Raw genomic sequence first — 23,751 nt, forward strand, 5'->3', positions numbered from 1 at the left:
GATTTCCAACATTCTGTTTGCTTTTTTGACTACCGCTGCAGATTGAGCAGATGTTTTCAGAGAACTATCCACAATCACTCCAAGATCTCTTTCTTGAGTGTTAAAAGCTCCATCATTTTGTATGTATAGTTGAGATTGTTTTCCAATGTGCATTACTTTGCATTTATCAACATTGAATTTCATCTGCCATTTTGTTGCCCAGTCACCCAGTTTTGTGAGATCCCTTTGTAACTCTTCGCAGTCTGCCTGGGATTTAACTATCTTGAATAGTTTTGTATCATCGGCAACTTTTGCCACCTCACTGTTTACCCACTTTTCCAGATCACTTTCTGAATATGTTGAACAGTAATGGTCCCAGTACCGAACCCTCAGGGATACCACTATTTATCTCTCTCCATTCTGAAAACTGATAATTTATTCCTATCCTTTGTTTCCCATCTTTTAACCAGTTACTGATCCATGAGAGGACTTCCCTCTTATCCCATGATGGCTTACTTTTCAAAAGTCAATTTAAATTATATATTTTTTTAAAAATTATATTTTTTTAGAAATCTAGACCTGTTATGTGTTTTGGTGTAATTTGCATTATCCTTATGTTAAATTTGCATTATTCTAACAAAACATTTACTTTATTCATATCTCTCTTATATGTTGCAGGTCAAAGTGAAAATGAAAAGACAAAAACCAATACAACAATTTTTCCACTCAAAGGCCTCAAAAACTAACCAAGGTGAAGAACACATCAAGAACCAAGAATATATCAACATGTCATCTGAAGATTCAAGTGGTGTATCTACATCCGACCAGCCCGAAATGCAAATACAGCCACCTAGTGAAGAAAGAGTGTCTCCAAAACCTAAAGGCATTTCCTGATGTTTGTCAGTCAAAGTGTCCCATTTATTGAAGTTACAAAAGATGGCTACTGGTGCACCTCTTGCAAAAAAGCTTACGAAGAAGGAAAGCTTCCCAATGCTCTAATTGGTAAAAGTGAAGGAGCTTGTTTTGTCAAACTGTGATCAGCAAAGCCAATGCTGACAAACTACGTGAAAAGGCTGCAAAACACCAGGCCTCTAGAGTGCATCAACATGCAGAAAACCTTATAAACCCACTTTCAAACCAATTTTAGAAGCACTTAATGAGGCTGTTAGGAATGCTGGGGACACAACACAGTTCATGCAAACACACATGGCCATGGCATCATACTTGCTATTTAAGCAAGAGATACCGCACACTACAAACTGGAGGCCAATGTTAAGTGCATTGTCACTTGTTCATCCTGAAGTTGAACACTGGTTCCGAACACGACCAGCAAATGTTCACTATCTTTCTGCAAGAAACTCAACTGGCTAGAAGCATGCGGTGCAACAGTGAAAGACTCAACAGTTGAAAAAGTGAAGAACTCTCTCACCACAATCAAAAAATGTGCATACATGGCTGATGAATGCACCACTGCAAATAGGCATCAAGTAGTAAGTCATTGTATACGTTATCTTGATGTCAGGGGTAGGCCAGTAGATGCAATTCTAGATGTTCAAGTTATAGAAGACACATTGGCTGCATCTGTGACAACCCACATCTTAGAAGAGATAAATGCTTGTCAGCTGGACCCCAAACAGATGGCTGCTTGTGCATTTGATGGAGCTGCAAACTTCTCTGGAAGACATGGTGGAGTACAAGCTCTGCTCACAGAAAAGCGTAACCCTAATCTTTCCTATACACACTACAGAGGCCATCTACTCCAACTAGCATTAGAACGAGCTGCAGAATCTTCAAAAGACATTTTAAAAAGCTATACATGTAATGTCTTCATGATATTATTTTTCAGCAAGAGTCCAAAAAGACTGAATATCTTGGAAAATATAGAAGATACACTGGGACTGAAGTTCAAATTAGTCCAACCTGGGGAAACCCTCTGGCTTTCTCATGAGAGATCCTTGGCTGTTCTCTTAAAATTACTCCAGCCGTTATTACTGACTTTGGAAAGTATTTACCAAGATGGGATGGATCCAAGCAGTGAGGTTGGTGGACTACTTTTTGCTACTATGTTCAGAGAAGACTATTGCCATTCTCTCTCTTGTAAGTCTACTGTTGAAACCACTTGGGTCATTAAACAATGCCATCCAGGCATCTGCTACAATAGTAGATCTTTGTCCAGCAATAGAAGCTACATTTGGATCAATCAGAGAGCTATCCATTGAAAAAGTACAGGAAGAAGCAAAGACTTCAGTCCAGAAGTTGACTAATGAAGGCATTTGTATTGAATCCTTAAGTGAAGAGGACAAGAAGTGTTTGTTAAGGCAACTGAAAAAGTACACAGACTTGATTCTTAAAAATCTACAACAGCAACTTCTAGATTCTACTCAACCTCTACGTAGCTTTTACAGATCCCTGTCCTTTAAAATACCGACAGTTGAGTGGAGTGAGGCACTATCAGCAATGGGGCTGCCATTTGATCAGGACAGAATAGAGAATTTGAACACAGAGTGGAATATCACACGACGAATGAATAAAGATTTGACTTCAACTTCTTTTTTATCATCACTAGTGGCTCGACCTGATCTTTGTGTTCTGTTTCCTGGGATGAAAGAAGTAGGAATTCATCTCTTGCTGCTCCCAGTCACAACAGCTACAGTTGAGCGTTCTTTTTCATCATTGAATAGAATTTTGTGTTCTGAAAATCTGCCTGATCATGTGAACTAATGAGTAAATCAATTGAAGAAATGGAAGTACCAGACACACGAGAAGCCACCAACGATGACGCACTGCATTCAAGAAGTTCATTAACACAGTTGTGCAAAATTATAACAAGAAACCAAGAAGGATGTAGATGTAGTGCTTCATAGCAGGCTTGAGTAGCCAACTTTAATTTGGGTGATGATTTTAAAACATGAGTTAAATCTAATACAATGGTCATGAAATTTTTCAGTTTTTACTATGGTTCACAAAAGTTCTTTGGCCGCCCAGACTGTTCAGCTTCTTGCAAGGGAAAAGCTCCCTGTCAATACGTGCCGACCAATGTACCGAGCGGACGCCTGCACTTCGCGTCTGGGGCTGCCTCTCCCCGCTGGATCCCGCTCTCCTGCCCCGCCCGCGCCACGGGAACAGAGGGGGAGGCGGGGCGGAGCAGGCCCGAGGAGCTGGGAGCGGGCGCGGGGGAGCGGGGTTGAGACACCAGCCCGCAGCGGCGCCGCTCCAAGCCGGGCCCGGCCGTGCCCCGCCAGCGCTCCTCGCCCAGCGCGGCGTCCCCCAGCTCCGCGCTGATTGGCCGCGCTCCGCCCCCTCCCGTCCGCGCAGCCGCTGCGATTGGGCGGCTGTCAGAACGTTTCGCTCGTCACCGCACCGCCTCACGGCCCTCCGGGTCGTAGCCAATGGGAAGGCGGCGCTGCGCCTCAATCCGGGAGCTGTGGCCAATGGAGAGGCGGCTCCCCGCCAGCGTAACCAATGGGAGCGCGGATGCGCCGCTCCGGTCGCTTTCGCGGCAAAAAGGATTTGGCGCGCAAAGGCGTGCGGGGCTGGACCAGCTGGGGACAATACCCGGGGCCGGGCCGGGCCGGGACGCGCGGGCAGCCGAGGGACCCCCAGCAGGGCGAGCAGCGGGCCCGGCGGCCAGCCCCGCTCTGTGCCCTGCGGCGGCCCCAGCCCAGCGCTGAGGCTCCGGGGTGCTGCCTCGGCGCCCTTCGCTCCGGGCCCCGCCGCCGCCGCCGCCCCGGGTGGTGGCGGCGCGTCCTCGGGCCTCGGCCCTCCCTGAGCATGGGACGCGTGTCCCGGGGCCAGCCCCGTCTCCTGCCGCGGGCCGCCGCCGCCGCCCCGCGGCCCAGGGCCATGGCCCTCTGAGCCGGCGCGGGGAGGGGAGCAGGGCCGGGCGCGTCCCTCCACTCTCCCCCGAGCGCCGGGGATGTGAGCGCCCGCCGCCCGGACCATGTCTCTGGGGGTGGCCCCGGACGGCAGCGCCTGCGTGGCCGACTTGGAGGCTCTGCTGGGGGGCGCCGGGGGCCTCCACGTGATGGAGCAGCAGATTGTGATCATCTCCACGCCGGACGCGCTCCCCACGCCTGAAGCGGAGAGCGAGGCCGAGCTGCTGCTCTTCGCCACCCCGCAGGCCCCCCGGCCGGGCCCGGCGGCGCAGAGACCGGCGCTGGGACGCCCACCGGTAACGCCACGTTAGCTCTCTGGTTTGCAGCTCGGGAGCAGCACGGCTTCCCCCAGGGGATCTCCAGGCGCCCGGAGCTGGGCGGGCTTGGCCGGCTGAAAATCAGGCCCTTTGCTACCTGGAGAGCACGCGGGTTCTTTCTGCGCGTGTATTGCCCCCGCCCCTTTCCCCCCTTGTCACTGCTAAAACTGTGTGGGGCGAAACGTGGCAGCTTTGTCACAGCACGGGGTAATGCTGTATGGCCAGAGGATCCCCTGATGGTGCTCTACAGAGCCCCGGAAATAAAACAAAGAAAGGAAATTGAGAGAAACTTTGCGTCAGTGCAGGGTAATCCAAGGAGGGAGATGTAATAGCCCAATTTCCCCCATACTGTGGTCATTGGCTCAACCCTCATGAAAATAAAGTGCTCTGGAATCTTTAAAGGGCCACCTGTGGCTAGGGCCTCACTTTTACAGATCATGGAAAGAGAGGGCGCTTCTTGCATTTAGCTGTCCTAGATACAGTTCTCTCTGGTGCTAGATAAGGCAAGTAGCTGGCCTTGGTGTGGCTGCAGCTCTTGGTCTTCGGGCTTCATGTGATAAAGCTCCCGAGTAAGGGAGGAACAGGCAGTACTATGTGAGTGAGGCCTGACATGAGATTGGTTGCTTGTACAGTTTTCTGAGTCTGTTCCTGATTCAGCATTTCTGCTGTTAATCGTTTACAGGGCTAAGTAGTGAGGCGGAACAGGTTCAAATGGGACATGTAAATTCTGGTTCTGAAATAGCTGTTAGGCAACATATAGGAGTGACATACTGTGGTACAGTGGAGAGGAATGATGATTGCTTTTGAAAATATGTAAATTATTAATGGCGGGGAGGGGGTGTTCTGAGAGTGGACATACACCAGTCATCAAAATGTCTTAAAGCTCCACTTCAGAACTAAATCCATTGAGTGGATTCTATCTCTACACACTTCTCAGATTGTTCTCGGAGCTCTGTTTGTTGTGATGACCCTTTAATGTCCATGACCACTGTCTGCAGTGTTATAAATGCTTCAGGATATGAAAGCCAGAGTCTTGAAAAATTCTGCTTGTCTAGTGTGGGAGTGTAGGCATACACAGTCAGGCATGTAACTTCTAAATAATCATTAGGATAAGCTATGGTGAGCAGGCATTGTCTTCTCCAGTATCAGCACAAGAGGGTCTTCATTGTTGTTGGAGCCACTGGATGCTACTGTAATGTAACAAATTCAGACTGTGCTGTGAAATATGCAGGGCTGACCCTTGCACCCATGCAGACACCCATTGTCTTCAATGGGCTCCAAGCAGAAGTCTGCCCTTGCCTTGTTAGACCCTGATTTTGCACCAAGAACTGCAAGGCTGAACCAGCAGAGCCTTTCCTTTCTTTTGGTTTCCTGAATTGTTTTCATAAGGTTGATTTAGACGCTTAAATGGTTCAGACTAGCACCTGCAATTAGACTGAGGCTAAAGCAACAAGGGCTTGCAGTTCTCCTCCATCAGGGCATAAGCAGATCATTGTGTGGGATCCTTCTTTACTTGTGCACTTTTAAGATGGGGTTTTAAGCCATCATCTGGCATTGGCGATGGTCAGTGAGTGGATCTGTCCCGGAATAAAATCCCCACGCTTTTAGTTCAGTAGAGATGGGGGCAGGGCACAGAGGAGTGGAAGAGGAAAAGACCACAACATGCTTTGCTAGTTAAACATGCTATCTTCCAGGGGCCTCTCACTGTAGTTTGAGGGACCTTACAGCTGATCATTTGTTTTTTTTAACTGTTTGGGTCAGGAATCCATAATGAGTTTTCCCTGTCTGGTGTGTCCCTGCTTGTGGTGGGAAGTGGGTGGGTGGTTGGGATGGAAAGGCGTGATTTGTCCTCGGTGCTGTTGCGCTGGAAGCGCTGCTGGTTTGTGTAGTTGGACTGACGTTTCAAGGAAGATCCTTGTTTGTGAAGCCACAAAAGTGAGCTGCTTTTCTCCTAGCTCTTTGCAAAGTGCATGGGAGCTTCCTCTGAAACAATCTGTCTCTGATTCTTTAATAAGCAATCAGCAGCCCAGTGCCCATAGGCTGTTCTGCACCAACAGCTCTGGCGGGGCTGCTGACTGCGGGCGGTGAAGCTCTAAACACCCTAGTGTGCATGAGCAAAGGGGGCAGAACTCTTGTTTTCTGCTCCCCTGGGTGCTTCCCAGTAGTGCACTGGGATCTAGGTATCTTAAACTGACCATCAGATGTCTAAGGTAGTGAGAGTATCCGCTCACTCACTCCCTGATCGCTTAAGTTGAGATGCTTTGAGTAGGAGGGAGTTGTCTAATCTATCTCTTTCTGTATTGTCAGGCTGTCCCCTCTAGTAATAAAATAGGGCCCAATTACCGAGTCTCCTCCTTCCCAAATGTGTCCTTCGTGAACTAGATCATATTGCGCTAAATGAGGCTAGAGGGGGGTACAGTCACAATGTACAAAGTCTTAAAGTTCTCTTGAACCTTCAACTTCTCCTGACCGCCCATGTGGTCCCAGGCAGTTAGCTGGAGCGCTGGTCTGAGCTGGAGCTTTGCCTGTTGGCACCATTGGATGATCAAGTCAGGTGCTCCTCTTGTTACCCTGGAAAGCTTTGATCTCATAGAATCATAGAAGATTAGGGATGGAAGAGACCTCAGGAGGTCATCTAGTCCAACCCCCTGCTCAAAGCAGGACCAACCCCAACTAAATCATCCCAGCCCGGGCTTTGTCAAGCTGGGCCTTAAAAACCTCTAAGGATGAATATTCCACCACCTCCCTAGGTAACCTATTCCAGTGCTTCATCACACTCCTAGTGAAATAGTTTTTCCTAATATTCAACCTAGACCTTCCCCACTGCAACTTGAGACCGCTGCTCCTTGTTCTGTTATCTGCCACCACTAAGAACAGCTGAGCTCTATCCTCTTTGGAACTCCTCTTCAGATAGTTGAAAGCTGCTATCAAATCCCCCCTCACTCTTCTCTTCTGCAGACTAAATAAACCCAGTTCCCTCAGCCTCTTCTCATAAATCGTGTGCCCCAGCCCCCTAATCGTTTTTGTTGCCCTCCGCTGGACTCTTTCCAATTTGTCCACATCCTTTCTGTAGTGGGGGGCGCAAAACTTGATGCAGTGCTCCATATGTGGCCTCACCTGTGCTGAATAGAGGGGAATAATCACATCCCTCAATCTGCTGGCAATGCTATTACTAATGCAGCCCAGTATGCTGTTAGCCTTCTTGGCAACAAGGGCACACTATTGTCTCATATCCAGCTTCTCACCACTGTAATCCCCAGGTCCTTTTCTCTAGTTGGTTTATAGCTTATATCCTTGTGTGTGGCACATGAGCTGGGTACCAGTTAAAGAACCAAGCTCCCTAATCACGCTAACAAATCCCATCCCATTAGTAACTGGGTGCAGGGTCCCAATAAGACACCCAATGAAATACTTGTAGATGGGGCCCATAGATAATGCTGTCTTGCGTCTGTACCTTTGTGAATTGTGTGAAAGGAAAGGGATTGTGTTATGAGAGAACAGCAGAAAGTGTCGGCTGCAAGGTGGGTGACTCAGACTGGGCGTTTGCAGCATGATGAGTTATAAAACATCAAGCACTCGTGATAGCTTGCTCTTATAAATGCTGTTCACATGAAGCAAGTGGGTGAATGTCTCCCAGTCCTATTTTGGTTTCTCCTCTTCTGGGGCACATCTGCTTAGCAAGGACTCCTTGGCTTTGAAGTGTTCCCAAATGGCTGATGGCAGGAATCCTTCAGCAGCTTCCTGAGGCATTGGAGGAATAGTGCAACCTTCAGATGCACTTAGAAGACAGCATCATGTCTTCTCTAATTGGATCCCGCTGAACTCTAGCACATGGAAAATGCTTTTGGTCTCTAGCTTGCTGTTGCCCCCACATCACTGAAAATGTAAAACCAGGGCAAGGGAGAAGGGCAGCTCCTCACCCCAAACCCCCTGTCAGTTCCACATCAAACTTTCATCAGAGGCAACCTGAGACTGACCTGGAGGACGGATTTATGATGAAGCATTTTAATAGTGCCAGTGCTTAATTTGTAATTAAAGAGTTGCTGGGGCTCAAGCTGGGCAGCCGGAGAGCAGCAGCAGCTGCTGGCCAGGCACCCGGCTCTGAAGGCAGTGCTGCCAGCAGTGCAGAAGTAAGGGTGGCATGGTGTGGTATTGCCAACTTACTTCTGCCCTGCTGCTGACAGTGGTGCCGCCTTCAAAGCTGGGAGGCTGCTGGCTGGGAGCCCAGAGATGCTGGGGCTATGAATTGCCAAGCCTAGAGGTGCCAGGGCTCAGCCTTGGCAAGCCCTGGCACAAATTAAGCACTGAATAGTGCCCATCACCAAAGTGTCAGACGAAGGGGAAAGAGTCCAGGAATGGTCGAGATGATGGTGTGAGGGTTTGCTGAATGCCCAGTTCGCATATGGATGCTGTGGTGATGGGTGCTGTAGAAATACCTGTTACCAGGTGCGTAACCAGCATGCAGTTCTAAGGGCTGATATCAGTAGTCGTATGGTGATCACATGGAGTCAGAAAAACATCCTTGCAGCCGCTCTGTGGGGTTTTCACGTCTCAGCACTGAGCACCAGAGAGACAGGCTGCTGAGTCAGGTGGCCCCTGTGTGTACGTGATGCCTTAAGTTTTTGAGCGTGGAGTGAGTTGTGGAAGCTTACAGCAAGGAGGCCTGCGCCACACAGTTAAGAAACAGTGCTGGCTCCCTGCCAAAGGAGTGCCGGAACCTGGGCAGGGGGAGGCCCTGAGAGGGAAAGGGAGGATCTGGGAGGTAGATGGGAGGGCAGTAGGGGAGGCCTGAGGGAGCAGGGAATGATCCCCTCAGGATCCGTCCCATCCTTACTTGCTTGGCTTCGGTTCCCCATGGGGTAGCCCAGCTGTTCAGTCGGCCCCGCTGACCGACTCCCAGTATTGCTCAGCTTCATCTCTGCTCTGGACTCTGAGTCTCTGGCCCCGTGCTCCCCCGCTTCTCCCCCCAGTCCCACCTGCAGTGTCTCCCTCTGTGCTGACCTAGCTCCTGCTAGCTTGGAGGACGTTCTGCAGCCAGGGAGGGAAAGGAGCTGCCTAGCCCGGCACCAGTAGATGTACAGGAATGCCGTTCTGGCTCCTAACGGAAGTGCTAGAACACTGTTCCAGCACAAACCTATACAGTATTAACAAACCATTACATGGGGGGGCAGAATCTCTTAACGCCCCGAGGCCGCATTGATTCAAGTACTCTCCCTACCCCCATAGGTGTTGCACCTGCCCCACTCTTTTTTGCCCAGTTGGTGGGATTTCCCTTCCATTGGCTTTGCCTGTCTGAAAGGTTAAATGCCTGCGGTTCAAGGTTCTTTATCTAAAAACTTTTGGTCCTGCTCCAGGGGATGGATCACTTGATGATTACCTGTTCTGTTTATCCCTCTGGGGCACCTGGCATTGCCCACTGTCGGAAGACCGTTTACTGGGCTGGATGGACCTTTGGTCTGACTCAGTATGGCTGTTCTTATGTTTCTTATGTTTTAACTGCTACTGGGTTGGTGGTTTGGCTCCATAATGCAAAGTCTGGTGACACTCTGCAGTTAACATTTACCATTAAATACCAGCAAAGCCGTGTTGGTCTAGGCTGAGCCCACCAGTCCGGCTGCTGATCATGATGGTGGCTTCTGCAGGAGACGCTTGCTGGGAACTAGGCTGAGACCAAACTCATATTGCATAGGCCCAATAGCTGACCGGTGGCCATGACTTTCAGTTGGAAGTAATGTGGCTGGAGCTGTTGGATCTCTGCTCCAGGGGTAACCTGCAGGGGAGGTGATCTGTGGCATGCTGTTCCTTCACAAGCCTCCTTCTCTTGCAGGTGAAGAGGAAGTTAGATCTGGAAACCGATCACCAGTACACAGCAGAGAGCATCCAGACATCCCGGGGCAAAGCGAAAAACCCTGTCAAAGGTACAGGTACCACTTTCTGCTGCCCCTACTTGCTCAGAGTCCTTAGCAGCCACTGCATCTCTTTCCAAATGGCCTAACGGGGCTGAACCCCAGCCAAGCTGAGCTATGGTGGTTGGGACTGGGGGTCATGGAGTCCATTGCCCTCTGGAGGAGATCAGGTCCTTCAATGTTGCAGCACCTACCCCGTCACCCACTGCAGCCTCTCACCTGCCCCGTCACTCTGTGCAGAGCCAGCTCTGGGACTGCCTCAGCTGGCCCAACTCTACTAAAGGGTGGTGGGTGTAAACTCAAGTCTCTTGGGTGTTAAGTCCTGCTCTGCCTGCCCTGTTCTCACTGGTTTGGGCATAAGTAGGCATGCCCCCAGCAGCTGAGTCCCTGTGCAGTCTGTTCTGGCTTGTGCTTTCCAGTAACCCATCTGGGAATCAAGCTGCAGGTTTTTAGTGGCACTTCACGTATCTCTGGAATTGGGCTTGGGCTCTTGAGTTGTGTCTGGTGGTGATGACAGACTGTTTCATGCATTCTGGCCTGCCCCTTGAGGCTAGAGCACTTGGGAACCTCATGGGAGCATTTGTTTCATGCCATCATGTTATCCCACTGGCACCAGAATTAACACGCTGTATGCAGAGCTTGGGATCTCAAGTCTCGCCTGGACAGACAAACTACCCAGGTCTGTGCCAGGCTGTCCTGCAGAGGGGCTGGACTTCAGCAGTGGATGTGCAGCACGTGGAGAGATGCAACGCTTCATCTTAAGTGGTGTGAAGGGAACGTTGCGAATGGAACAGGTCTGGGCTTTGGTTGTTAAAGCAGTAACTGATTTGCCTGTGGGCGTTGTCACAAGGATTGAAAACTAGTTGAAGGACTGTAAGCGAAGGATTACAATGGCAATGAGATTACAGTAAAGTGGGGTCAGTGCCCAGATATCAAGTGGAAATGATCCTCATTAATCTAGATGAAAGGGAGTAAAGGGGTTAAACCTGCAGATGCTGGCAAAAAAAACTAAAAAACAAAACGCTGTGTAAACGGATCACAGTGGATCCTGATGTTAGAGTAAACATGGGAAGGCTGGGTGCTGAGCTCCTTTCCAGTGGGGGCCAGGCAGGTGTGCTGAAGGAAGACTCCACTCACTGAGGTTTTTGTGTTGTCGCTTCTGTATAAATCTGTAACAAGCAACTTCAATTGCTCGCAGGTGTGAAATCTCCTGGGGAGAAGTCCCGCTATGAAACCTCTCTGAACCTGACCACCAAGCGTTTCCTAGAGCTGCTCAGCCAGTCACCAGATGGGGTGGTGGATCTCAACTGGGCAGCGGAGGTCCTGAAAGTGCAGAAGAGGCGGATCTATGACATCACCAATGTCCTGGAGGGCATTCAGCTAATCACCAAGAAATCCAAGAACAACATCCAGTGGCTGTATGTATGAGCACCAAGCTCTTTGTTGTGTGGCCAGCGTGGGTGTAACTGGTTGGGACTTTCTGAGCATGTCTACATGGCAAGCAGAACCAATGGCAGCTATGGCACTAAAATGTGTAGATATTTGGGCTCGGGCTGGAGCTCAGACTCTGTAGCCTACGGAGCAGGGTGGGCTTGGCTTCAGAGCCCGAGCTCCAGCCCGAACGTCTACACAGCTATTTTTAGCACTGCAGACTTGGACTCACGCTATAGTCCTGGGCTCTGAGGCTCGTTGCCGCAGGATTCTGCTTGCCATGTAGACGTATCCTTAGATTCCCCTTCATGCTCCATATTCCCAGGCACTGGTCAGTATGTGAGCTCAACTGGTGCAGTCCTCCAGAGCTGAGTCAGAGGCTAGAGAGCTGCATTTTTTGGCTGTACATTTAAATGCCCCAAGTGTATTGCCCTTACTGGGTTAAAGTGCTTCCACTAAGATACTAAAGTGTCTGTTTTTCCCCTTTCCTCCAGTGAGTTCTCTGGGAACTCCCCCCTGGGGATTTGGACTTCAGAAGGGGCCAGTTTTGTACATAACTCTACAGTTTGTTGATCCATGAACAACCCTTTACTGTCCTCAGGTGCCTTCTGCCTGAAGTCTCAAAGAGCTTCACAAACAAGCCTTGCAACTTCCTTGGGAGCTGAGCCAGCATCATTCCCATGTTACAGATGGGGAAACCGAGGCATGGGGAAGTGAGTTGTCTAGGGTCACACAGGGAGTCTGTGACCAGACCTGGAATTAAACCCAGTTCTGAGTTTTAGTCCAGTGCCTTAACCCTAATGTTTACTACATAAAATGCTCTTTAAAAAAGAATCCTAATTTGCATGAAATCAGAAATTCAAGTGCAATGGCAGAGTGGTTAAGGCACTTGATTATGATTGTGAAGGTCCTGTGTTCGAGGCTCGCTCAGTCCCACACTGAGGTTTACCCAACTGCTGAACAGGAGCCTGATCCATCGGGTTAGGGCAGTCAAAGGGGGTCAGACATGAAGCTGGCCGCATCGCATTACTCCCTTGTGTACCATTGGCTCTGACACGCTTCAACCGCATCAGCTCAATGAGCCAATGGCTAAAATCAAAATAAACTTACCCCACCTTGCTAAAAATGTTGCAGGGAAGCACATTGGTCTGTATTTTAAAGTAATGGCAAGTCTGTTGCTTACAATAGTGGGTGCAGGGGCTTGAGCCCTCAGTCCAGAACACTGGAGAATGGCTCTATTGAACCTGTGTCCGAGCATCTGCCTGAATAATGCCCTGGGTGAAGCTCTGTGAGCCGTTCCCAGTTCTGAGCACCGACTGGCCTACGTCATGTGTGGCTGTTGTATTTGCACCTGCAGCATCTGAGTTTCAAGGATAGCTCCAGCCCGTCCCCTCTCAGGCTAATGTGGTCGGCGGGTGTCAGGCCTACAAGACTGGCAGCGTAGTGTTCATGGTGAACGTCCCCTAGTGGCTGGCCATGCAGGAGAGGAGGCTGCGCCTGTGCTCTCTCTCCCCCCTCCCCAGGAGTGAATGCTGTATTGAGGATAGCCTCTAGTGCCCCACCATGGGGCTGGGCAGGAAAGGAGCAAATCACCCAAGAGACTGTGGTGCAGCCCCTCAGTATGCAAAGCCGCTGCCCCTTGGGAAGGCAGGCGCTCGCAATGGTGGGCGTGGGAGACCCTGCACTTGGGTGCATGGAGGGGGGGCACTGATACAGGAGGGGGTGTGGACCTGTGCTTTAGGGCAGGGCTGCACTTCCCTTTGTGTTGAGTGGTGTTTAGCACCTTGGTTGCTACCGGAAACAAATAGTGGCCGTGGCCCTTAGGGTCAAACTAGCTAGAGCCCCTTCCCCAGTCCTCTGCTGTGGCCTATCTGACTGGCACCAGATGGCCATGGTGGAGGTGGAATTCCCTGCCTCACCTTTCCCTGTTGCATGACTTCATTTCCTGGCTTGCCAGCTGACAAAGGGGTTGTTGCCAGAGAGCACAGCCTCATGTGTCTATGTGTGAGAGCAGACACATCATGGGTGTGGTAAGGGGGCTATGGATGAATGTAATCCCCACACCTTCGGTCACTCTGCAGAACAATGGCAACCTGGACCAGAACACGACTGACCCGAGTGTTCTGTTTCCTAGGGGCAGCCAGTCAGCTATGGGGAACACCAGTAAGTACCAGGTGCTGGAGAAGGAAATCCATGACCTTCAGGTGGCTGAGCAGCAGCTGGATGACCTCCTCCAGATGTGCACTGTCCAGCTCAAGCTCCTCACTGAGGACCCTGAGAATCAGCAATATCCTTGTCTGTGTGGGGCTACGGGAGCCGCTTTACTGTGTAGTGAGATCTGGGAGCTGCAATGCCTGTTCTGTGTGGCTCTGTTCTAATAGCTTCCCAGCGACCAATCTACAGGGTAGCCTCAAGGAGCTAAACATGCCTGGCCAAGGGGTGGTGTCTTGTCTGTGCTTCCTCCCCTCTGAGCTGATGGAAAGCCCTGTGCCTGGAAGATAGTTTTGACAGTTGATCTCAGGCTGGGCTCAGGGCCCATCGCCTTAAGGAGCAGCAGTGTTGAGTTCCTTGCTCCATGTGGCTGGGAGCATGCACCCTAGTGCGAGTGAGGTGGTTGCTTTGGCTGTAGCATAGTCTCCACTGACCATCTTGTTCAAACCATAGAGAGCTGCCTATTGTCACAGTTCAGGTGATACCAGCCGGTTCCCAACCTAATGGGGGGATTGGGTAACTTTATCTATCCTTAAAGGGGGCAAGCTAAAAAGTCTGTGTCTGCATCTGTTAACTGTGACACCCCACCCCGGTGCCTAACGTGGAGAAGGGCTTTAGAATTTGGACTCCTCATGGTTCATTCCATTGATTCGTTCTTGGGCATTTTGCTTAGCATGGGCAAATCCTTTCAGCTTTGCTTTCTGGTTCAGCAAGCTCTGGGCTGTGAACGCTGGTGGGGGAGGCAGGTTGTTTGGCTCAAGCCAGAACTGATTATATCTGAATCTCTAGTGTCGTGGAAACGTTTCTGTTCATGTTGAGGTTTTGTAAAACTTGTAGTAAACCAAAACATCTGGGGCTGGATTCCTGCCCTGTGCTGGCCGGTCTGCAGCCAGGGTGCCGTTCCTTTAAGCTTGTGGCTCCGCTGGTGTGTTTGCATGTTCCTTTGCAAACCACATATCACTTCTGGTCTTCTCTTTAACGGCTCACAACTGTTACGTGTCCTACAGGACTTTTTTGTCGTAAGCGGTCCGTGGGCTGCCTTTTCTACGCAGTGGAGTCATGCTTGTTAGTGAAGGGTGGGAGGAAGGGAGAAGCCATTGCTCCAGGTCCTTGGCAGGCAGCAGCTATTCAGCATCGCATGGAAGATCACTTCAGTTCAACCTTTGTAGGCAACCAGCAGTGAGCATGCAGACCTGCATTAATTCCCCATCCCCTTCTGCTACCTGATTTCTCCTCTACTGTGCCCACCCAAGTGCTGCTGCTGCCAGAAGTTCACGACTGCAGCTGGGAATTGCAATGCACGAATGCTGCATCTAGGCCTTTGCGGATGCCAGTATTCTTAAATCACTAATCTCCTGCCCTAAGTTGGGGCTGGGGGCTCAGGATTTGAGTGGCTTCTCAACCACGTACATCAGGCATCTGCCACTGTCACGCAGCACAAATAATTCAGACAACTTCTGTCTCTTGCAGGGCTGTGGAAAGGGGTTGTAGGCTTTGGACGTGGTCACGGGGATGGGGCTAGGTTCCCTTATAGCTCAGATACTTTGTGAGCGTGTGTGTGTGAGCGTATGTGTGTATGTGGAGATGCTATAGTTACACTGTAAGCAGTGATGACTACCAGGGTATCAGGTAGAGCGTGGGACAGACATGTATGAACACCTCTAACACTGGAGAGGTTAGTATGTTCCTGCCTTGAGTGCACTGTCAAACGCAAAGTGCTTTGAGCATCAGAAGTGCACCTCTGTCCCAATCACTGCACGCCATGGCGTAAGTCACTGCCTGCGTGTTGGTGAGTTGAATGCTTAGGCAGCTGCTTGTGGTTAGGGTCTGACAGTTCCCCAGCTCCTGAGTCCCACTAGCTATTGTATCCAACTTGTAAAGCTGTCTCTGGTCCGGATGGAAGGGAACAGCCACCAAACAGCCTTCCAGTGAATACTCCTTGACTGAGTGCACCTCTGCTTACGTGACCTGCCAAGATCTCCGCAGCATCGCGGACCCCTCTGAGCAAATGGTGATGGTGATAAAAGCCCCTCCAGAGACCCAGCTGCAAGTTTCAGACCCAGCGGAGGTAACCCCTCCCCCCCCACACCCCTTCCCATTGCAGCAGTGCCCGGAGCCGTCCTTCTGCAACTGGCTATCCTACCTTGTCGCATTGCTATGGGCAGGGCTCCCTGTTTGTAGATGCCTCCTGCCCCATGAACTGCTCATCTGACGCTAACCCCTCAACCTTGGCAGCCTGGGTCACTTCACGCTGCCTGCGTTTGTGCTGCTACTCCCGGCAGGGGCCCGAATCCCCTACAAGGGCCTGGTCTCCTGAGCTTAGCAGGCCATTATCCACGGGTGTTGCTTGGTGGCTCACTCCCCCTTTGGGGGGCTGGTGGCAGCTGGCAGGTCTATGCTTCCTGGCATGCCTTGCCCTGCTCTCTGGATCTACGGTGAGCTGGCGTGACTGTGGGGCATGCAGGCCACATAAGCATTCTGCCCTTGGCAAGCCCTTGCTATTAGTGGTTCTTTTTGCTCTTCTCTTCCAGGCTTTCCAGGTTTCCTTGAAAAGCACCCAGGGCCCCATCGACGTGTTCCTGTGCCCAGAAGACAGCTCTGGGGTCTGTAGCCCAGTCAAGAGTCCTTTCAAAGCGACTGCTGAGGAATCATCCCCTGGCTCTTCTGAGGCAGCAGCATCCCCGCTCCTGCATCCCACCCAGGATGTGAACTTGCCATTGCTGCCTGGTGAGCAAGGTGTGTATGGGCACAGGGCATCTTCCCCGGTTTTCAGAGCCTGCTTCGCAGTTGGGGAAGTACATTGTGAGCGTGGAGGGGTCTGGCAGGTTCAGCACTAGACACGGCTCAAAGGGACCTGTGGTTAGTGGGTTCTGGGTGCTGATGGAGCTGCAGGGTTGGAACAATCCAATTGCGCTTCTGCCAGCCAGGCAAAACAATGCTCAGCTTCACAGAGTGTGTCTCAGACCAGCAACGCAGCGTAGTAAATATGTAAGGAATTAATGGGGATGGGGGGGAAATACTGTCTCCGTTGCACAGCGTGGGTGACAGCCGCAGATGGGTATTGCGTACTGTATCTGTAGTGACGCTGCAGGGGCAGGGAGGGTCTGACTGACTCTGATGACTGGTAGGCTGTGTCTGGCGGGCCAAAGCATAGCTGATGACGGCTCAGGGAGAGGACCTGGCAAGTGGCCCGACCCCCAGCCACCCACTTGGATGACTCAAATGGACAAACAAGTTTAGTCAGGACTATAAATCATGGCTGCTCAGCTGAGACTTGGGAAGAGACTGGTTTCTAAGTCCGCTCTGAAAACTCCCCGTTGGGCTGGAAGCTAGGGGCTGGGAATGGAAGTGACGCCTTAGCCGTAGCACGGCTCACACATTGGGATCCCAGAGGGGAAACCCAGCCCCCTTGAGGATGCTGCTCTTTCCCAAGGCCTGTGTATGTAGCGATGGAGCTGCTCCCCAGCTTGGCTCTGCCTGAGCAACCCCTTGTGTGTATGTTTGGCCAGGTTTGCCCTCGGCCACAGTCACTCCTGGGTGGGGTTCACCTGCCTTGCCCTCTAAATCACAGCTATGCTTATCGCAGGTACAGACTGGTGGAGGGCTGGGCCCCAGAACTGTGCTCGTGGCTGAGGCGTGCCTTGCTGAGTACGTGCCTCCCCGTGCTCTGAGCCAGGCTGCAGTGAGGAGCATAGCCAGACTAGCTAAGAACACTGATGGTATTTTAGGGATGGGGAGATTCCCTCTCCCTGCCTCAGCATCCCTCTCCCCAGCCTAACTTTGTCCGCTGCCCTGGGTTTCAAGGTGCAGGCAGCGTGTGTGCTTCTCCCTGAGAGCAAGGCCCCAGACTGCTCTCTGGGAAGGCTTGGTTCCTTAGTCCAGCTGTCACCCCACCCTGGCTGAGCGCTTGTGCTGCTCCTCTGCGGAGTGGTAGGTGTGCTTCCTCCCTGTTAGTGAAGCTGTTTAACCATGTGCAGCGGGAGGATGTTTACTCCCCATTCCAATGACGGGGGCTCTGATTATCCCCAGTGGCTTGGGATGGGGGGAGGGGGACCATTCAGGACATGAGATCTGAAGGAACACCTCGAGCTGTCCCCGCAAACAGGAGCAGGCAGTGCAGATCTGGAGTCAGCGCTGTAACATGTTCCAAGGGCAGGGCCCTGCAGCATCTGCCTGCTCTCTGCTGGGTGGGTGGCCATGGCCCAGCATGGAGATGGCTGTGCCGGGTCACTGCCAGGGGTTGGCACGCAGAAAGGAAGGCTGCTGATTGCCCAGCCAGCTTCGGGAAAGGGCATTTTCAACCAGTATTCTCAAAGTAGTCATGGGCCCCACACTTAACTCCTTCCCATCCAAAGGTGTGGAAACCTCCTACGTCGGTGGGGCAAATGCCAGAGCTGATGTCTGTTCCGGATGCCACCCAAGGCCACTGGCAGCTCCTCCATCTTACCTCAATGGAGCCTTGCCTGGGCCCCAGTCTCAGCTGGTTATTAGGAGAGCCAAGGAACTGCCCCACCCACAGCCCAGACCACCCCCTGGGGCTTTGCACACACATGGAGCAGGGGAGGATCCTTGTGACACCCCACACCAGGGCGGCTGAGGGGCAGAAGAGCAGCTGCCCAGCCCTGAGGCAGCACCTCTGCTTAAGCAGTTCCACCTACTGCTCCAGGTAATGGCAAAGCAGCATGTGCAAAAGGTTTCTCTGTAACCTTCCCCCAGCAGAGGGAAGCTACCTCGCGAGGACTGGCACATCCAATGTGAAGAGCAGTAACCTGTCCTGCTTCAGAGCTGCTAGAATTCAAACTAGGAGTGGGCCTTATCTGTGGAATGATAACTCATGGCTGAGCTCCCAAAGCCCCATCCGGCCCCTCTCTAATTAAAGCCATCACCTTGGTGCAAATGAACTGCTGACTCTGCTGGAGCATTGACAGGTGCTGATATTAGACACTTGCTATTAATTACATAGCAGGCGCCTGGCTGGGGTTAGGTCTGCATATTAATTGAGGAATGCAACTCTTTAACCCTTCTAGTGAATAGGACCTGTCAAGATCCCCAGACTTCTACCGTAGCCTTTCACTCCAGCCAGTGGAAGACTAGTTCTTCCCTGATATATTTTAAACCAAACCTGTGTTCCTGGAAGACCCCACAAACATGGCCCCTGGGCCAGCTTATTCCCCCAGGAACAAGCTGCAGTCTCATGTGCAGGGAGCCAACAAACTCACAAGTCTCCGGTGGTCTGGCTGCTGCTTGCCATCGTGTCTCTTCTGGACCTGCTTGTAGGTAGTGAGCTCTTGGAGGCAGAGCTGTCTGTGTGTCCATACAGCACTGATCACACTGGGGCTCTAACTAGTGATCAGACCTTTCTGGGCAGAGCTGATGGGGAGGTTGATGGTCCAGTAGGAAGATGCTGTAGCCCCCATGGGTTGGGACAATGCAGCAGCCCTCTGCAGAGGGGTTGGTAGCCTGGTGGGCTACCCTAAAGTGAGGTCCTTCAGCTCTGCACACCCCGTCTCAGTGACCCATTGCCTGTCTCTGCAGAGCCCCTCCTGCCTGGGGAGAGCGTGCTGCCACTGAAGTGCGCGGCCGATGAGGTGAGTCTCTCGCCGCTGGCCTCCGTGGATGCTCTGCTGGAGCAGAGCAAGGACGACTTCTCCAGCTTCCTCCCGGACGAGTTCATCAACCTATCTCCGCCCCAGCCCCAGGATTACCACTTTGGCCTGGAGGAGGGCGAAGGCATCAGCGAGCTCTTCGACTGTGACTTCGTGGACTTTGCGCCCTTGGACTTCTGACTGCCTCCCGTGGAGCCGCTGTGCCATGAGCGCACAGCCGGGCGGGGCCACTCCTCCTGGGTGCTGATGCCTGAATGTGATGCTGCAGCTGACTCCGGCTCTGTGGCTGGAGGAGGCTTGGGACTCGGAAGCAGACACGCTGGAGATGGGCTGAAGCAAGTGGGGTTTGTAGGTAGTGAACGTTATGGTAAATGGCTGCATGGGTGAGGTTTGCTGGAAGGGGGGAAGGTGTGGGAAACCTCACCACCTCTCCCTGCTGTGCTCCAAGCCCTCCTGGGAACGTGAGGTGCTGTCACCGTCTCCTCCCACCTCACGCATGTGCCTTTCCTCCACAAGCCCGTTCCCCTGCGGGGAGCTCTGCTTTGTGGTCCATGCCCCTGCGGGGATAGTCTGGGCGGCCGCTGCCATAGTAACAAAGGCCGCTTAACTTATTCTCCCCTAACCACCTCAGACTCTTGCCTTGGAGCTTCTGTTGTTGTGGGCAGGCCCCTCTCTCGAGCTGCAGAGCCAGATACGTCTCTCCTGCTGCAGGAGCCATTTTTCCCCCTCTCGCCTTAACGATTGTGAGTGACGTTGATCTTTCCGCTGAGAAGCGACTACCTGGCCCTGCGGGTGCAGCCCCTCTAGAGCACCAGCGTCAATGAGGCTTTGCTCTGCTAGTCTCCTAACTTGGCTGTGGAATCGGCAGCAGGAGACGTGTCTCCAGGCTTAGCTGCAACATAGCGCCGATTCCCTGTAGGCCAGAGCTGCCTCCATGGTGGTAAGCTGTCTCTTGGCCTCTCCTGGCAAGGCGTGCCCTCATTCAGGAATGTAAATAGTAGTGACAGGGTGGCCTGCTGAGGAGTGCCAGTCTGGTGTGGAGTACAGGGGAACCGCTGTGTGTATGTCTGCCCATTGGGTAGTGCCTGTGACCAGGTTCTGGCTTATGCTTCGAAAAAAAGGGTGGGGTCTGTTTAACAGCCAGCTGGCTGTGGCAGAGCCCCACTTTCTGGCTCCCCATGTAAAAGGGAAACGTGCAGAACTGAAATTCCCAGATCGGCCTTGGGGGCTCCTGGAGGGGCGTGCGAAGGCCAGATACAGCATGACACTGGTTCTTGGTTCTAAAAGGTTCCTTGTTAGAGCTTTAAGGAGAGTCCTGTGTAGATTGACTTTATTTATTTTGTGTGGTTTTGTTCCCATGGGGACAGCTCTGATTTCCCAGGTGGAATGTGTGCGGCTGAGCTGTGTTCTGTAGGAATTAGCGCTCTGGTAGGAGTTAAATAGGGTGATGCTTTCCCAGGGCGGAGCTGTTAGTACTGAGGGGATTTTGTTTCGGAGTGGGAGGCAGCTGTGGTCTAGAGATCCTGACACAAAGCTAGGAGTCAATTCCCAGCTCTGCCACAGATGTGCTGGGGCATGTCACTTAACCTCCCGGTGCCTCTGTCTCCCCTGCCAAACAGAGCCTGGGAGACTGCCCTGCCTGTGGCAAAGTGCTCCAGGATGTCCAGATGGCAAGTGCAGTTTGTTATTTATTATTTATATGGTCTAGAAGGTCCATGTGAGGCTTCTGGAAGGGGTCTCTGTGTGCTTGCGTGTGTGTGTGTGCGTGTGTCCCCCCCAAGCGGCGACTGCCAGAAGTAGGAACTGTGGGAGGGAAGGAGGCCATTTTGTGTTCTGTTAGGCTAGAGAGTGCCAGCTGTTAAATACAGAGTCGCAGAGCTCCTTTCATACAAACCACTTGCAAAGCCGGCTGGTAGGTGAAGGGACAGTGTGGGAGCTCACTAGCTGGGGTACTGGACTGGAACAGGGGGCACTGTAGTGTCTCTGTGAGGTAGAATATGCAACTGGTGGGAAGGGAAGCTGGTGGGCTGAATGGGCTATTTATTGTAGACAGGAAATGAGTAGCAGACGTGTCTGATAGAGGGGAAGGGTGGGGAGGCGAATCTGAGGCAGGAGGGACTCTCTGCCTGGAGATGCCAGGGATGTGCAGCGGAAGCAGCTTAGTCACGGAAGGGAAGTGGGCGAAGAAGTAATAAAAAGGAAAAGTGAAGCAGGCTCCAGGGAAACCTTAGAGGGTTTTGTGTTCCATGTCGAGTGGTGGTGACCAAATCGGACCCTTCCACGCCCAGCCATCCATTGGGCATAGACGGGATGGCAGCCAGTGCAGCTCCTGTGTGGCTCTGTGCTTCTCTTGCCAGAGAAATCTGGCAGATGAGGCCCTGGCCTGGCAGGGGTTTTCTCACTTATGAAGAAATAGGGATCCTTTGGGTAGGGGGAGCTCTGATCTGCCTCAGTTTCCTCACACTGTGTGCTGATGTCAACGTACCCAGGCCATGGGCTCGTTCTCCTAACATCTCATACAGATGAGAAGCTGCACAGACCTGGCCCTTTCCATTGGAGGGCCCACACCTGCTCTCCTGGCAGAGTTGGAGGGAGTGGTTGATTTGTTGGCTGGTCATGAGCACCCAAAACTCTCGCTAGGCCTAGCTGCATGAGGAAGGCAGGCTGGAAGTGCTGTAACTGTACCTGGTTCTACCATGTAGAGCATTCTACCCGTTCTCTCCTGTACCTTAACTACGCTGCTATCAGCTGCAGCTGAGTAGAGCAGAGGAGATAGGTTCTCCTGGTATAAACTCTAGTAGGGCTGTGAGGCTGCTGCACCAAAGCTTAAGCAACTAACCGTTGGGTATGACCCCTGCTGGCTGCATGAGTCCCGGAGCCATTCCAGACTCGGGAAGATAGATAATCTACTTCCCAGCACAGGGAGCTGCAGCTGACCCTGCCAGTAGCTCGAGTGAGCAGCACGTTCTGTTGGCTGAAGTAACTGTTGTGGTGGGGTTTCCCCCCCTTGCTTCAAAAGTGGGATCCTGTGTATGGAGTGGATTCTGAGAGCAGGTAGGGCCAATGCAAAGGCTGTTCTGGGGCAGCTCCTTTGCTGACAGAGTTGGACAGGCCATGAACCAAAGCTTTCATGGGGTTGGCAGAAGGGTAACGCTGATTCGCTGGCTATTTAGTGTAGGGATGGGTGATCCTTGGCGGGTCAGATGAGCATGCACGGTTTGGGGCTCTCATGAGATTCCCAGGTGCTTTCTGCTCCCTAGAGTGCTGTGAGCAGAGCCGCCCGCAGGATTCCAGCTGGGGATCAAGGCCAAAGCACGAACAGAGGCTCAGAAAAATGGGTGCGCTGGCGTCTCCAGGCTGCTTCCATGTGGGTCTTGGGTAAATCTCATCCTGCCAGAACTGTCACCAGTAGCCTATCCCCTTCCTGGATGTTGTGGAGGGCTGGAGGACCAGCCAGGTCCCCATCCCAATGCAAACCTAATGCAATTAGCTTTGACATTCCTGACATGCACTGGAACAGAAACTGACCAAACCTTGTAGAGGATGATTTTTTGGGGTGTGGGTGGGTGGGGGGAAGAGGATAGAATCTATGGTGTTGTTTTGGCCTAAATGTCTGGAGACTTGTGCTGGTGCCCTGGCTGCCCTCTTATCAGGGAGTTATCCAGGCTTAGCCAGGGAACAGTTTGTTGTGGTGTTAAATAAAACTGAAAGCACAACAGAACAAGGGTTCCTCCAGCTCCAGTGCCCAGCCAAAGGGGGAGGTGGCACAGGCCTCTCTGCTGAAGGGGATTATCGGGCTGGAACAGATCTCAGTGTTGCAGGTTGGGGTACCAGGGAAGAAGAGGTCCAGGGTGAGGGAAAACACCCAAATGTATGTTTGTGGGGAGAAGAAAGGACAGAAGTGGGTTCTCACCCCCCCCCCCCTCCTGTCTCAAGTGCCTGGGCAGCACTGCCTCTCCTGCTTGGGCAGTTGATTTTCCTGTTGCATCCCTGGACTCCTATGTTGCAGTTCCTGGTCTTTGAACAATTGAATCCACAGGTGGAAACGCATTTTCATCTACTGCCTTTTAACTAGCTTTGTGTACTGTTGTGCTTTGTGTTTTAATAAACATTTCTACTGAGTCTCTGAACTCCTGGCCAGTGTCTGTTCGTCTGTTGGGGGGCATGGCAGGTCACTGGACTAAATCCTCATCTGCTGAGAAGCCAGAGGGCTGGAGAGGGCCCTGGCTGGGCTGGCTCACCAAAGTGCTGTAGCATTTCTCTGAGCACTTCCCAGCTTCTACACTTCTAGTGCCCAGCCCCTGTGGGTCTGAGCCGGGGGAGCAGCAGTCCACACGGAGTGGTGGATGGCCCTTTGGCACTCTTGCTGTGTCTTGTGAGAGCCTCAAGCTCTCTGCACTTACCAGCCTGAGGCATCCTGTCTCCT

The 23,751-nt window shown here is 52.1% G+C and overlaps 1 protein-coding gene across 1 annotated transcript; it reads left to right on the top strand.

Moving 5' to 3' along the window:
* Positions 1-3,476: 3,476 nt before the first annotated feature.
* On the top strand, positions 3,477-23,455 carry E2F1 (E2F transcription factor 1). Its single transcript, XM_048820197.2, has 7 exons — positions 3,477-4,150; positions 9,999-10,089; positions 11,276-11,495; positions 13,643-13,795; positions 15,673-15,787; positions 16,251-16,455; positions 19,255-23,455. The coding sequence occupies exons 1-7, from the start codon at positions 3,920-3,922 to the stop codon at positions 19,503-19,505; spliced, it is 1,266 nt and encodes a 421-aa protein (XP_048676154.1). The 5' UTR covers positions 3,477-3,919; the 3' UTR covers positions 19,506-23,455.
* Positions 23,456-23,751: the final 296 nt, after the last annotated feature.

Source organism: Caretta caretta, chromosome 13 (genome assembly GCF_965140235.1).
Source record: "Caretta caretta isolate rCarCar2 chromosome 13, rCarCar1.hap1, whole genome shotgun sequence".
NCBI classification, from domain to species: Eukaryota; Metazoa; Chordata; order Testudines; family Cheloniidae; genus Caretta; species Caretta caretta.